Source organism: Arabidopsis thaliana, chromosome 3, assembly GCF_000001735.4.
Source record: "Arabidopsis thaliana chromosome 3, partial sequence".
Lineage (NCBI taxonomy): Eukaryota > Viridiplantae > Streptophyta > Magnoliopsida > Brassicales > Brassicaceae > Arabidopsis > Arabidopsis thaliana.
Window position 1 is genome coordinate 15,962,564 of NC_003074.8, and position 13,359 is coordinate 15,975,922.

General features: G+C 34.7%; 2 protein-coding genes, 1 long non-coding RNA gene, 1 other non-coding gene and 2 pseudogenes across 8 annotated transcripts; 2 read left to right on the top strand and 4 right to left on the bottom strand.

Moving 5' to 3' along the window:
* Positions 1-129: 129 nt before the first annotated feature.
* On the top strand, positions 130-1,265 carry AT3G44270 (annotated as a pseudogene; the record flags this gene model as incomplete). Its single annotated transcript has 1 exon — positions 130-1,265.
* A 1,919-nt stretch (positions 1,266-3,184) lies between these two features.
* AT3G44274 lies at positions 3,185-3,688 on the bottom strand (annotated as a pseudogene). Its single transcript has one exon.
* A 2,263-nt stretch (positions 3,689-5,951) lies between these two features.
* Positions 5,952-8,637, bottom strand: AT3G44280 (peptidyl-prolyl cis-trans isomerase G). 2 transcript variants are annotated; one of them, NM_114296.5, is made up of 3 exons: positions 8,364-8,634; positions 7,814-8,000; positions 5,952-6,367 (listed from the first exon to the last, which is right to left on the bottom strand). In NM_114296.5, the coding sequence occupies exons 2-3, from the start codon at positions 7,967-7,969 to the stop codon at positions 6,197-6,199; spliced, it is 327 nt and encodes a 108-aa protein (NP_190014.1). In that variant the 5' UTR covers positions 7,970-8,000; positions 8,364-8,634; the 3' UTR covers positions 5,952-6,196. The 2 variants fall into 2 exon arrangements, with proteins under 2 accessions (NP_190014.1, NP_001325489.1); NM_001339125.1 differs by having other exon boundaries at positions 6,001-6,507; positions 8,364-8,637.
* A 433-nt stretch (positions 8,638-9,070) lies between these two features.
* On the top strand, positions 9,071-10,036 carry AT3G00720. Its single transcript, NR_143850.1, has one exon. It is a non-coding gene; the product is annotated as an uncharacterized misc_RNA (transcript).
* On the bottom strand, positions 9,292-9,525 carry AT3G06755. Its single transcript, NR_141278.1, has one exon. It is a non-coding gene; the product is annotated as an other RNA (long non-coding RNA).
* A 73-nt stretch (positions 10,037-10,109) lies between the features above and the next one.
* Positions 10,110-12,687, bottom strand: NAC060 (NAC domain containing protein 60). Of its 2 annotated transcripts, none has more exons than NM_001339126.1 (4): positions 12,276-12,687; positions 11,196-11,449; positions 10,822-11,055; positions 10,110-10,704 (listed from the first exon to the last, which is right to left on the bottom strand). In NM_001339126.1, exons 1-4 carry the CDS (start codon positions 12,454-12,456, stop codon positions 10,687-10,689), a joined length of 687 nt encoding a protein of 228 aa, NP_001326748.1. In that variant the 5' UTR covers positions 12,457-12,687; the 3' UTR covers positions 10,110-10,686. The 2 variants fall into 2 exon arrangements, with proteins under 2 accessions (NP_001326748.1, NP_190015.1); NM_114297.3 differs by having other exon boundaries at positions 10,201-10,684; positions 12,276-12,620.
* Between the last annotated feature and the right edge of the window lie 672 nt (positions 12,688-13,359).

Genomic DNA, 13,359 nt, shown 5'->3' on the forward strand with positions numbered 1-13,359 from the left:
AAAATTCGCTTGGGTATTGGAGGGAAAAAGAGGAGTTAGGGTTTGACAGATCAAATCAACCATCCTAGGAAGACGAGAAGGCGAAAGCTTGTGCCCAAAGAGAATTCATCAGAAATTGAGTGAGAAAGAATGGAATCCATCTTCTCCGATCTTCAGCGCCTTGTCCACCAGAAATCCAAATCAAATTCCTCCGCTGAACAATCTCAGACGAGAGCAGGCTACGAGAAGCCTAAAATTCCAACACAGACGGAAGCAGAATTTCAGGTGTCAAAGCCAGTCAAAGAATCAGAGGAGCTAGACAATCGGTGGGGTATGGTTCTTTAACATCTCTGCCGCCCCTAGTCATCGAGGTGGAGGAAAGTGTGCATTCTTCAATTGATCGTGTTCAGAAGACTGAATCGACTGTACCAGAGGTTGCAACATCTCAACCCTCTATAGCATATCGTTTGCATAAGAGGAAACAGTCGACTGCTGCTCAGGTTGACAAAAGGCAGAAAAAGGGCAAGGGCAAAGGAGTAGCCGCTTCATCTACCTTCGAAGAAACCCGGTTTGTATCTCGAGAGGCTGAAAAGAGGTATGCTTACTTCTCCCATAAGAATATTATTGTGGAAGAAGGTCTTTCTCGAAAGACTGATGATAAGGTTAGAGAATTTATCTATGATGCTGGGTTAATCCGGACTGTGACTGAGCTGAAACCGTTTGAAGAAGAACTTGTGTTCGAGTTCTGGGCCAATCTGCCAACAGTAAAGGTGGACTCTACATCTGTTAGTGTCATGGTGAGAAATTGAGAGTATGATTTCTCCCCTGAAAAGATCAATGTGTTGTTTGGTTTGGAATCTGATGTCAGACAGCAACAAATGGATATGGCTGGTCTGCTGGAAGATGAGGTGGCGCAGTTCTTGACTGATGGGAAAGTTAAATTACTGAAGCGCCTACTGTTGAGTGCCTTCTCTTTGCCAGGACGTGAGCTGTTTAAGCTATGCTGCACAAATTGGTCACCAACATCAAACAACAGTTATGCACAGCCGGACAGAGCCAAACTTGTGTACATGATCATGCACAAGATGCCATTCAACTTTGTAAGATTGGCTTTTGATCACATTCTCCAGCTGGCACTGAAACCAGAAACCAAGTTCTTCCTGCCATTCCCCAATCTTGTGTATCAGCTTACTCAGATACAGCATCCTGTCAAGATCACAGTGAACCCACCAGCACCAAAAGCCTCAACGATTAAGAAGAAGGTGAAGAAGAACTCAGCTGCATGATCCGAGATTAAAGGATCTACCAACCGCAAGGCTATGAGGATTGTCATCGACATTCTGAAGGTTGCCTTAGATGCAGGTAAGTGTTTTCTCATTTCTATCTCGAATTCTCTATCTTGTTGTTGATTTTGTATGGTTTTTGACTAAGTTATGCCATCAAGCAGGGGGAGATGTGTCGGATTCTGATGTGGATGGGGGGGAGATTAACTTGTGGGGGAGCTTAGTTGTTGTTTTCCTTTTTTTTAAGCTCGTTTGTATTTCAGACCAAAACAATTGTGTGTGTTTTTTGTTGTTCTTTTGAACCGATGATTGTATCATCGTAAACATGGGTTTGTAATAATTTTTGAACATGGCTTTTTAGACTAATTGCAGTTTTTTTATGCTAGACTGTGCATCTAGATATTTTCTATTTGTTGTGTGTTGTGTCTCCTGTTTGACTTTCAGGTTAGTTCAAAAGAGGAGTGCTTGAGTATCAAACTGAGTCAAAAAGTGGGAGATTGAAGATGAAGATTCCGATCAACCAGCTGATAGCGATCAGGACGCTGTTGGGTTTCAGGAAGCTGCATCGAATCACATCAGACGTTTGAGTTTTTGACATGGAGGCGGGAGCTGACGTGACAAGCTAAGGCGAATGATGTGATAAACCAAGGAGGGAAGCTGACTTAACGCTGTATCAAAGACAAGATTCATCGAGAAGATATGGAAGATATCCTCTCGAAGAATAAGGACGGAATAAGCTTGGAAAACAAGAAAGATTTCTTTTAGGAATTCTTGGAGATCCTAGGTTTAGGGTTCTGGAGAATATGTATAAGTATTCTAGAGATGAGCGTGGAGCCGCTTGAGCACTCTAGAATACTGTCATATGATTGTAAACTTCAAAGCATTGTAAAAGCTTGAAGGTGAGTGTGTTAGTTCTCTTTATCTTTAAGTGTGTGTGAGAAGAAACAGAGGAGAGAATTAAGTTTAGTTATTCTTAGTCGGAGTTGATCATTTGGGTAGAATAGATTAAGTAAGATCTGAGATAATACTTGTAACAGAGTTGATTATCAATAAGAATAAAATTTAAGCAATTCTCTGTGTTGTGTTGTTCTCTATACCTTTTACAGTGAATTTTGCTATTAGATTTTGACGTTTCCCTTGAGACCACACTTAAATAATGGTAGCCTTTTGGATCCTTCAAAGCCTTATTTTGTAGGTTTAGAAATTTTTTCTTTTGCAACCAATGGACATGGTGAATTTCCCTAATGATCTTTGTATTGATTCGATTTCGATTTATGAGAACATCAAGCTAGCTCTAATAAGGGTTACCATGGTATTGTATCAATATGTGCTTATTTTGATATTAATTAGTGAACACAGAAGACTTTGAATCAAAGTTTGAACAAGCAAGAGATAAACGTGCAAGATTTAATACGATTTTAGAGGAACTTATGTTCTAGGAAATGGACCAAAATATACCATCAAATTTTAAAGGCCATTTTACGAGATATCTCAAAAGTCAAAAGACTATCTATACGTATGTTAGTAACTTAGGTCTCTTCGTTTTGGAAAACAAGACATTATAATCTTCTCTAAGCACATTATAAAAGCTTAGTACAACCATCTTATGATGCCAATCAGGACTCATGACTCAAGAGTGTTAATTAGTAATGTAAGTTCACAACCTAAGCGAGAGATAATCGTAGGATTTATATGATTCTACAATAAGATCTTATCAATCATATAATGAATAGTATAATCCATCTAATATTTTTTTTTTAGTTTGCTTATGTGTATACATAACGACTTCAAATAAAATAAAGAAAGCTTATAAACATTTAAACATTCAAACATTATAAATGGTATTATATTTATTCAATCATCCTCTTGGTTACATTGATTTGATAAATTATAGTGAAAACAGAAACTTTTTTTTTTCTTTCTTAAGGACCATCTTCCCATTTAAAACAAGAAGACAAATATCCCCCTTCCCGAACAATACGACAAATATGGCCGTTATCACCATATTTTCCTACTTCCCACATACATTTTTTACAAACTGAAAAATGTCTTGTTGGATTATCATCTCTAGATACTTTAAAAATATTAAAGTAATGAGATCCGCTATTATGCCAAGTAAAGTGACAACGAAATTTCGTATTTTTCCAAAAGTTGACATGAAAGCTAAAATCCCATGTACCATTCCAAGGAATATGGACCCACCCAAAATCATCTTTACTGGATCTACAATGTACATTCAAAATTTCTCTGTTTTTTACCTTGTTGCGGATTACAACATGTTTTTTGGCTAGAGGTAAGAATCCGTCAGGATCCTAACTTGGTGCTTCCGCGGGAGCATTAGGAAAATGTAGTGCAGATACAAAAAAAATAAAAGTAGAAGAGATCATAAATAATATTATAAAATAAGATTTATTATTGCAAGTCATGACTATGTAAATTATGTAGGCGTGATTAGATAAAACTTGAAAACACCTTATTTGTAGATATAAGAACATGTTAATATATTTGAGAGTGAAGGTGACTAGCATTCATGTAACGTTGAATACATGTACTTAGTCTATGTTAGTATTCAAAGATATAAATTTTTAGTGTTTTCCTTTTTAAGTTATAGATTTATTAGTTTTAATAAGAAATATATATATATATATATATATATATGTTTGGTAAGAAATATTTTCGGAGTATATCTTAATATTTGGAAAAATAGTTAATCTTTTTGAATGTCGAAAAAAAGGAAAAAATCTTTTTGATGCTTTGACTTTGTAAAACTATTAAAAGATCCCAAAGTCTTTTTTTTATTGAATTTTATATAAGACCTATGATTTTGTTTCGTTTACACAAAACACAAATTAACTGGTTTGGGTGAAAAGATGACAAATATATTCAACGGACTTCGTCAAATGGGCTTTGCAGCTGATGGGCTTTACACGTTCGTTCTTCGACCCTTTATCAGTCCGATCAACTTATATATAAATGAACATCAAATCAGATTTTGCTAATGAGAATTATCATGGTAATTAACGTATCAATCAATGCACATTCTGATACTAATCAGAACACAAAAGACTTTGAATTCATCGGAGGTTAAACATTACACACCTAAGTAAAGAGTTAAGAATATGATTCCATCGTATTAAAATGTTCCACATTACTTGGGATTAAGATTTTTAGGTATTATATAAAGGATGTGGCAATCCTTAACTCTTGAGCTAGCTTTTGGGTTAAAGTTAGGTCACATTTCTAATATGCTATTAGAGCTCAAGGTTGGCCCAACAAGCAAATTCTCAGAAAAATGGTTTCACACCTATGTGGCTCATACAACTGGCATAAAAAATGGGACAAAATCTTTAGCTCTTAAGCTAGCTTTTAGGTGTGAGTTAGGCTCATACTAATATGGTATCAAATCCCATGGTTTCAATGTGTCTCAATTGTGGACCACCCGTGGATGTCCACTTCCACAAACTTCACGCTTCAGATGTCGAGTCCTGAGCGTGAGAGGGTGTGTTAGAATATGTCACATATCAAGAATTTGATAATTTGTGGAGCAATATATAAGTATGTGGTATACCTACTCAAAAGCTAGATTTTAGATTAAGTTAGACCACATTCCTAATACATTGAACTACCAGAAAAATGATATTAACTCAAATTGATTCTTCGTGTAATAAATAAAAATTGAATCTTTCGACTTCAAAAAAGTTCTATCTTCCTCGTCTTCTTCTTATGTGACAAGAACGAACAATCCTCCACTGACCCAAACACTCTTTTCGAAAATTTCAACAAATCTTCTTCTTCTTATTCTCCTATTCATTTCTTCATTTATCACTTCATCTCTGTCAACTCCGTCGCCGGCTGATTCTCCTCCTTATCTATGGCCGTTATCGACAGAGTTTTCGTTTGGAAACGAAACTCTCACGGTGGATCCCGCTGTGATCCTAATCGTAGCTGGAAATGGAGGTGGATCTTCTATTCTTTTTTGAAGAATTTAGATGTGAAACATGAGTAAAAAAAAAAGACCATAGGCGAAGCTTAGAGGTCGCCAGTTCGAGTGATGCTTGGGATGAAACTAATATTACATATTGTGGTTTCAGGTCTAGAACGATTATGGGTTTCAGCCCAGAACCTCCTGGTATTCAAAAAAAAAAAACCATGTAAAAAACTATGAATTTGGATGGGCTATCAGGCTTACAATATAATTTTCTGATTTCACGTAACCCAATTTTGTTTAATTGTTTTTATAAAAAATAATTGAAAAAATAAAAACCTATGTGGCAAATTTTATTGGTTAGGTGACTTGTGATATATAAGATAAAGAATTTGGAGCATTTGCAAAAATACTCATTTTCTTTTTTTTTTCAAAAATACCTTTTTCTATTGTCAATTTTTTAAATTATCCCTTGTATTTACAAAATAACTAAACTATCTTCTTTTTATTGATAACGAAAAAGTAAAAAAAAAAAGTAAAAATTCCCGCCAAGCGAAAGATGATCAATTCAACGGAAACAGAAAGTAAAAACTCCCGTTAAACGAAAGATGATCAATTCAACGGAAACAGAGACTCAAAACGATAGATGGATCATATGAATGCTCAAAATTTTAGATTTTAGAAATTGAAACAAACTCGCATATCCTTCAAACGTTTTTTTTTTTTTTCTAGAAAGCGTTCATAAGCTTTAAAATATTTTGCTGGCTTAAAAGTCAATATTTTGCTTGCTTAAAAAGTGACTTTATCGGTCGTCGATTATTGAAAATTGCCTTTACGTTGGGTTGAGCATTTAACATTGGACATTGATTTAGCGAACGACATAAAAAAAAACCGACGTCTTGTTCTTGTACAATACAACATCTCAACACAAAAGTTAAAAGAGTGATTTCTTTCACAACTTGTACATTACCAAAACAGTTATTAAAATAATGTTTTGTCGCTGCAGAGTTTAGCCTTCCAGGATTTGTTTCCTTTCGACCTCGATGAATTGTTTATTTATATGATAGCTTTTGGTGGCATTTTGGGTCTCATTCTCTCCCTTGCATTGCAGCAACTGCAATTGAAGACTCCTGACTAGCTCATTTAGCCTCTGGATATGTCTCTCTTGTGATATAATGATCTGTAAAAAACAGTGAACTTTGCTGTTAGATTTTGACGTTTCCCCTGAGACCACACTAAAATAAGGGCAGCCTTTTGTAGATGGTGACTGAAAATACCTAAGTGAGAACCATTCTACGAGCAGATGAAGTAAACAATCATCTGAAACTAACCTGGAATGTGTTATTATACAGATGAAAAAGAGTACAAGCCCATAACTTATATCATGTTGAGTCCCAAAAGCTACGAGCTACTAATCCATATATCTAACTTCATTTCAACTCTTGGATTTGCAGCTATTACAAGTGTCATTGTTGTCTAAATGAAAACTTGTGATCCTAGCATAGATAATGATAGCCTCAAGATGGATTAGCATGGAAAGATATAGATTACTAAGATGGAAGTTGGTAGAGAATACATTGAGATCAAGACTAAGTGGAAACCCGAGGTTACTCGATGGTACTAAAATATAAGATCAAAAGAAGTTATGTTTAATATAGTCATATAGTTTTGAATTCTTACTTATGCATCAGAGAAAACGCACTAAGCAATCCAAGCAAAGGATACAACACATTTTTGAGAAATCTTATTGAATTATTTCATACATAACAGCAGAGAGGAACAGAACAAGACACGGAAACCTATCCAAGAAAACATATAGAATCGTAGAAAGTCCAAGAAAACGTAATCAATTCAAAAACAATAGGTCAAATGGTAATCAATACACCTTCTAAGACAGCAACCCAAGGATTAAAAACTGATTTAATGAATGCATACACTTAGGTATGACGCCAAGCAACAGATATATAAAGATGAAGCGTAATCATCATGACACTAACGAAAGGTAACCAACCACTACATCTAGGCCATAAGGTCACCATCCCAAAACTATATCATGTATCTTACATACAACTAAACAAGCTCTTCTTTTAACGGGAAACCGCACAGAAACATGCATGAAAGAATTGGGAACCAGTGCCTTCCAATTGGATCCTTATAGTACTAAAATGTAAAATCAAAGAAGTTATGTCTAAATTAGTCTTATGAATTTTCCACTTCTCTCAATTAGTCTTATGCATAAGAGGAAAACCTACTAAGTAATCCAAGCAAACAGTTGAACAAAATTTTCAGTATTGGAGAATTCCAATACACAACCGCATAGACTAACAGAATAAGACACGAAATCCAATCCAAGAAATCGTTTAAAGTTGCAGAAAGTCCCATAAAAGATAATCAATGCAAAGAATAAAGTCGATTCAAAAACAACGTGGTTAAAAACTGATTTAGTTAATGAAAACATATGACCCTTAAGCACGACACTAAGCAACATATATATGAAAGTGAAGCTTCATTAACAAGACACTAAGGTACCCACTACACAGGGCATAATCCCAAAACTAGATGTTGTATACAACTACAATTCTCGTCTTCTAAAAGGAAACACACAGAGAAAGTTTGGAATCAGTACCTTCTCTTTGACAGCTTCTTCCCTATCTGAAATTTGCTGCTGTTTCTGAGACGAGCTAGTGGCTGTATCTAACTCAACAAGTGGTTGCCTCCATTCAAACTGAGAGGTAACTATAAGTATAACTAGTAGACACACGAGCAGGACCGGTTTCGACATTGTTTAATGTTTACTTCAGTTTTTAAAACACCTGCCACCCCAAACACCCAAAAGTTTTAGCCAATTCATAATCCAATACACTATTTACAAGCCTAGCAACTCAAAGACTACACATTTCCTTTGGATTCACAAAGCAATTTTAACTATTTCTAGGTAAAACAAAAGTGGTGGATTAACAAATTCAATTTTATTAATCCATCATCATCAAATTATATTTGGAAAGTTTCTAAAATCTGCAATTACTAAAGTCAAGCAATAACACATTTAAGACCTATCTATCAACTTGGGCTTTTATCGGCCTCTAAGATCAAAATTCAATTTTTCTTGTAACCCTTTTCTCAGAATCGACAAAAATGAAGACCCAGTGAAGCGATTAAGATAATCTTGAACTTACAAATCGAATTTGACCAGAGGAAGAACGAAACTTCATGATCGACCTCTTCCTCCGTTAGGTTCCGTGAATGGTGAAATTGAACGAGATCTTTCAAAAATCGAATTTTGAGATCGAATTCGCAATCAGAAACAGAGAAATGAGAGTTTTTGTGTTAGTAGAGAAATCCAAAAGCTGAGGTTTTTATTTGATTGATGATGAATTGCGCAAAATCTTTTCTTTACAAAAAAGAAACAGAACTAATGACGTTTCAGATTGACCCCATAATTTAATTTTTGTTCTGCTAAAAGTAATCCTAGATTTTATTACTTTTAGTAATTTAGCTTGAAATTTCAAATTGTCACAAACACCCCTAGTTCCCTACCCAACATTGTATTAATTGAGGAGATAAAGGTAGGAAACATATTATACAGAGATAATAAAGTTTATGTTTATAGACCAATTTTAGGCTAAGTCAAATATATGTGAAGTATTAGTATCATTATTTTCTTTTGGATATTTGATCTGTTACTTAAAAGATATTTTTAGCCATAACATAAAAACTCATTACTAAAAAAAATTATCTTTATGAAAGAGACTTTTAAGACAATTTAGAGAGAAAAATGTATTGTAAAACCCAAATTAAAGATTTGGAAAATAATAACTAAAACCCAAATAAATCGATCTCTATAATTCTATTATTGATATCATAGACTCATAGTAACAAAAGACTTTTATACTACATGAAAACAAAAGTTAGAATAGTCGGTTCTCTCTATTCTCTCTATTGAATCTTTCAAAGGAGACTCATTAAGTTTGTTGCCGTCCGGATCTTTTCCGGTTATCAAATCCCGTGTAACGGACTCTTTTCCAACATGCACCAGATTTTTAAGGTGTTTGGTTGGCTTTTATCCTACATCAATTGACTTTTACAGTCGAGATGATCAAGTTGGCTGTCGGCGTTTCTTGCTGCTTTGCTCTCGGTTGTTCATGACCGAATAAAGTTTATGTTGTGATGGTCAACTAGGTGCCCAAGCCATAGATTCTCGAAATCAAATTTTGATCCCTAGTTCTCATGCTTCCTCAAATCCTTCAGATTTAGCTTCTCTTCCCTAGGCCTTCAACCGATTTATCCACCTCTCTCATCTCTGAGATGAGTGATGTTGCGGTTAGACGGTTCCTTCAGTTTCCTCCAACAAGATTTCACAGTCAAATTTGGGTCAAGACCTGAAAAGTCTACTTCGGCTTATCGGTCTTCCATCAAATGAATCTCGAATTTACCGGTGTCAACATGTATTTGATGATTCCAAAGCTTCATCATCGAAGCCTCATCAAGTTGGGGTTGTAAGTAGATGTTTTGATTTCTTAAATCTAGTAATTATCAAGAGATGACGCGTAGTTCAGAGTTTTCCGGTGGTTGTAATGATCTCCGTCATCACTAACAAAATTCAGTTCAGAAAAGAAGTGGTGTTCACAGATGGCATCTCAATTGGAGCATTAGGAATTAACTTTTAGATTTTGTTTGTTTGATTCTGGTTTGGTACCTTTAATTGGCTTTTGTTTTTGTGTTTTAGATCTGAGGAATACTCGTTTCCGCCGGTTAAATATCTGTGGACTTACATGTGTCTTCCGGCTTTGTATCTTAAATGTGTGTTTTTTTTCCTTCGTTTGAAAGTGTTTGATTGTAAAAAAAGAATAAAGACTCATAGTAACACCAAGAAATACTACAAAGTGTAAAAGAAGTCCTCTTTAACTTGATAATTAAAACCAAAATAAAATATACATTTTCCACATCTCTTTTCTACCTGAAAATCTCATTGACAATGAATTTATAAAGATAGAAAAATCTACCTGATACAGAATTCATATATATCTCGAAAACCACACAGGTTCATATACTTAGAACACATAGATGCTACACGTAAACTAAGCCTAACAAGAACAACATATTCTCTCAACATTAAGAAAGAACCAAGCAAACTGCCTAGAAGATGTCTTCTTTAACCTCACACTAAATAAAACACCAACACGGCTATCATAACGAGTAACCAAACAACAACGTCCCATCGCGCTCGGTTTATAGACTTAATCGAGTAGATACCGATAAAGCAATTTGACATGGATATGTTGTTCTCTTCTCCAGTGTCATTTTGTAATGGTAGTTTCTGTAGCAACGATTGCATTTGTTTGTCTACCATGTCAGGTAAAGGTAGTACTCTTGTGGTATTGGACTCTGTTTGAAGCCTTGGTACATTGATCAGTGTATTACCGGATACCGCCGGATCATCTAGCTTTACTATTTCATCCCTCAGTATATCGGCATAGAAATCTTCTTCACTAGGAACCTTTAAACATGGAAAAATTCCTGGGAATCAAATCATGAATTTAGACCTCACCATTTGGGTTAATGTGCTATGTCAACCCGCAAATGCATCATGTGACATACTTAATGATACAAAGAACTAATTAAAAGAGGACCAACCTGTGGATTTTGTGAAGATTGTGAAGATTCTGCTATTTCACTAAGTAGTTCTTGCCCTGACTCACTTGATAAGTAGAAATCAACCATAGTTTCCCAACCATAAATACTTTCTGAAATAGCTTCATTCCGCAAGTTTACGTGCTTATCCAGTGGTAAACTTGGTTGTGGTGGCTTTTGAATTGTACTCCCTTGAAATTCAGTATTCCTCCTAAGTCGGCAAATAACCAGAGCATCCTATATAACACTCAAGAAAATTCAATAAACATAACAATATTCTATTTGCTAGTTAGTACTTTGAAAAGCCTTGTGTTTCAAATATATAGTACTACTATTTTGTGGCAAAATAAGGCTTCAAGGATCAGAAAAAAGTTTACCAGTGATACTCCAATCATGCAGTACTCATGCATAAGCCATTCCGTTCTTCCTCCTTTTGGCGCGCGGCCAATGTGGAATACAAGCGTTCTCTTTGTTCCAATGACCTCAGAACCTGACTTCACATTACGCTCTTTTCCTGTGGCTTTCCAATATCCTATCTTGGTTGCTCTTCTGTTCTGTGAACCGTGGGGATACTTCTTACCGCGAGCACAGAAGAAGAACCATTCGCTATCCGATTTAACGATAGACTTATCTGCGAGAAACATGTAGAAGAACTTGTTAAGAATAAAAGGGAGACACATAAATTTTTCTCAGACAATGGACAAGAAGATTTTGTTGAACAAAGCCAACAGTACCTCAATTGTCATAGTCCTCAACTTTTTTTCATGCAAATATAAATTAATTTCCACGTGAATACTTACAAATGCAAGAGCAGTTTGTAGCGGTTCAACGCACAATAACTACAAGTATGAGCAAATCAGGACAGGCATATCAAGCAAACGTTGAAACAAAAAACGCGTATTTTGATTACTTTGATGCATTTAACTAGTTGCATATTAGAAGCTACCAACACAAGCCAAGTAACCACAACTTCAAACCAATCCATGGTTTTGCTACTTAGTTGATTAGGTTTTCAACAAATCAGCCTCCAAAAATAAACACTGTACCATCAACGTGAAGAAAATGGTAAAAACTAATTAACCGCATGACTAGGGATTCGATTCACATGTGTAATGAGTAAGCTTCACAGTCCAGTAAATTGCTACAATCATATACCAAATCAGCTAAATTTCAAAAAAATTATGACATACCCTAAGTTGTTGACATAGGGGACTCAAGAATCAATGAAATTCACACACGAAAATGCTACAATTAGTTCCAAATTTGTGACCCGATTTTTTTTTTTAAGAAAATAACAAAATTCCCATGATTCCAAAATAGTACGGTCTACTCTTTGTCTTTTTCTTCCGACAAGAATAACCTAGTCCTAACATAACAAACTTGAGGAAAAAAAATTACAGAACAAGAAGATTAACTTTGTAAGAAGAAGAAAAAAAGGGTAAGTATAGAAAACGAACCAGGTAAATCCCAAGGCTCGAAGTTGTAAATCTCAACCTCAGGTATAATCTCAACAGATCTCTCCAAACCATCCATCTTCCTCTTCAAGTAATAAGATATAAGTTCGATGTCGGTCGGGGAGAATTTGAAGCCAGGGAACGTCGTCGTCACCGCCGGCTCGATCGGTGGTGCAGCTGCCATAAGGGTAGAGATGATGCAAAGAGAGTCTTTCCGATCCTTTGGCTTCTGATAAACTTGAGGAGTCAAAAAAAATAAAAATGTTCTGTCTCGGGAATCGGAACAAGACTCGTGAAGAAGACAATACAATATAGTACAAAAGAAGGCGATGATCGAGTGCTTTGCTCACTCACACCTGCGTTTCAGTTTTTCTTTTTTCTCCACAGGTGTTGCTCTGCTATTGAAATATTTACGTATGACTTCCACGTTACTACTCCTGCCTCAAATTTTAATTTATTAATAGGTCACTAAGGACGATTTAGATTATTCAAAGAATTAGCGTCTGATTGTTGTAGGCTTGTAGCTCTAGTCTCTAGAATTGTTATATATATATATATATTTTACTGTATAATTATGTTGGCTGTATTATAAGTTTTTGTTTTGTAAGTTTTTTCGTGTAATTATTTTTAAAATAAAAACATAAAATTGAAATTTGTATTATCAGCCTTGTGGGAAATTCCTCGGCTGTAAAAATAGACGAATGTATATCATTGTAGTATGTACGTTCTGTTTTTTTTTTTTGTGTGTGTCAAAATATGTACGTACGTTCTGTTTTACAATAAAATTTTAAATTGTATTCATAATTTACCTCATTATCAGAAAAATTACTGATCTGGCTAAAAAAAATCTATAGTAAAAACTCTATAAATTAATAATGTTGGGACCATAAAATTTTATTAATTTATATTGATATTAATTTATCTTATAAATGAATAAATATTAATTTATATAATAAACTAATAAATATTAATTTATAGAAATATTTATGTAAAATATAATACTAAATTATTTTAAAAATATTTTTTTATTTAGTTTTTCTTATGTTTTGTTGTTTGTATATTCAATTATGTTAAGTTCTTATTTATT

Excerpts from the sequence above, each read along its gene's own strand:
- AT3G44280 (NM_114296.5), bottom strand. The coding sequence starts at position 7,969 with ATGTCGAAACCGGTCCTGCTCGTGTGTCTACTAGTTATACTTATAGTT. Across the intron at positions 6,368-7,813 it reads AAGAAGCTGTCAAAGAGAAG|ATCATTATATCACAAGAGAG; the intron begins GTACTGATTCCA and ends TGTTTTTTACAG.
- NAC060 (NM_114297.3), bottom strand. The coding sequence starts at position 12,456 with ATGGCAGCTGCACCACCGATCGAGCCGGCGGTGACGACGACGTTCCCT. Across the intron at positions 11,450-12,275 it reads CGAGCCTTGGGATTTACCTG|ATAAGTCTATCGTTAAATCG; the intron begins GTTCGTTTTCTA and ends TGTTTCTCGCAG. Across the intron at positions 11,056-11,195 it reads GCATGATTGGAGTATCACTG|GATGCTCTGGTTATTTGCCG; the intron begins GTAAACTTTTTT and ends AGTGTTATATAG.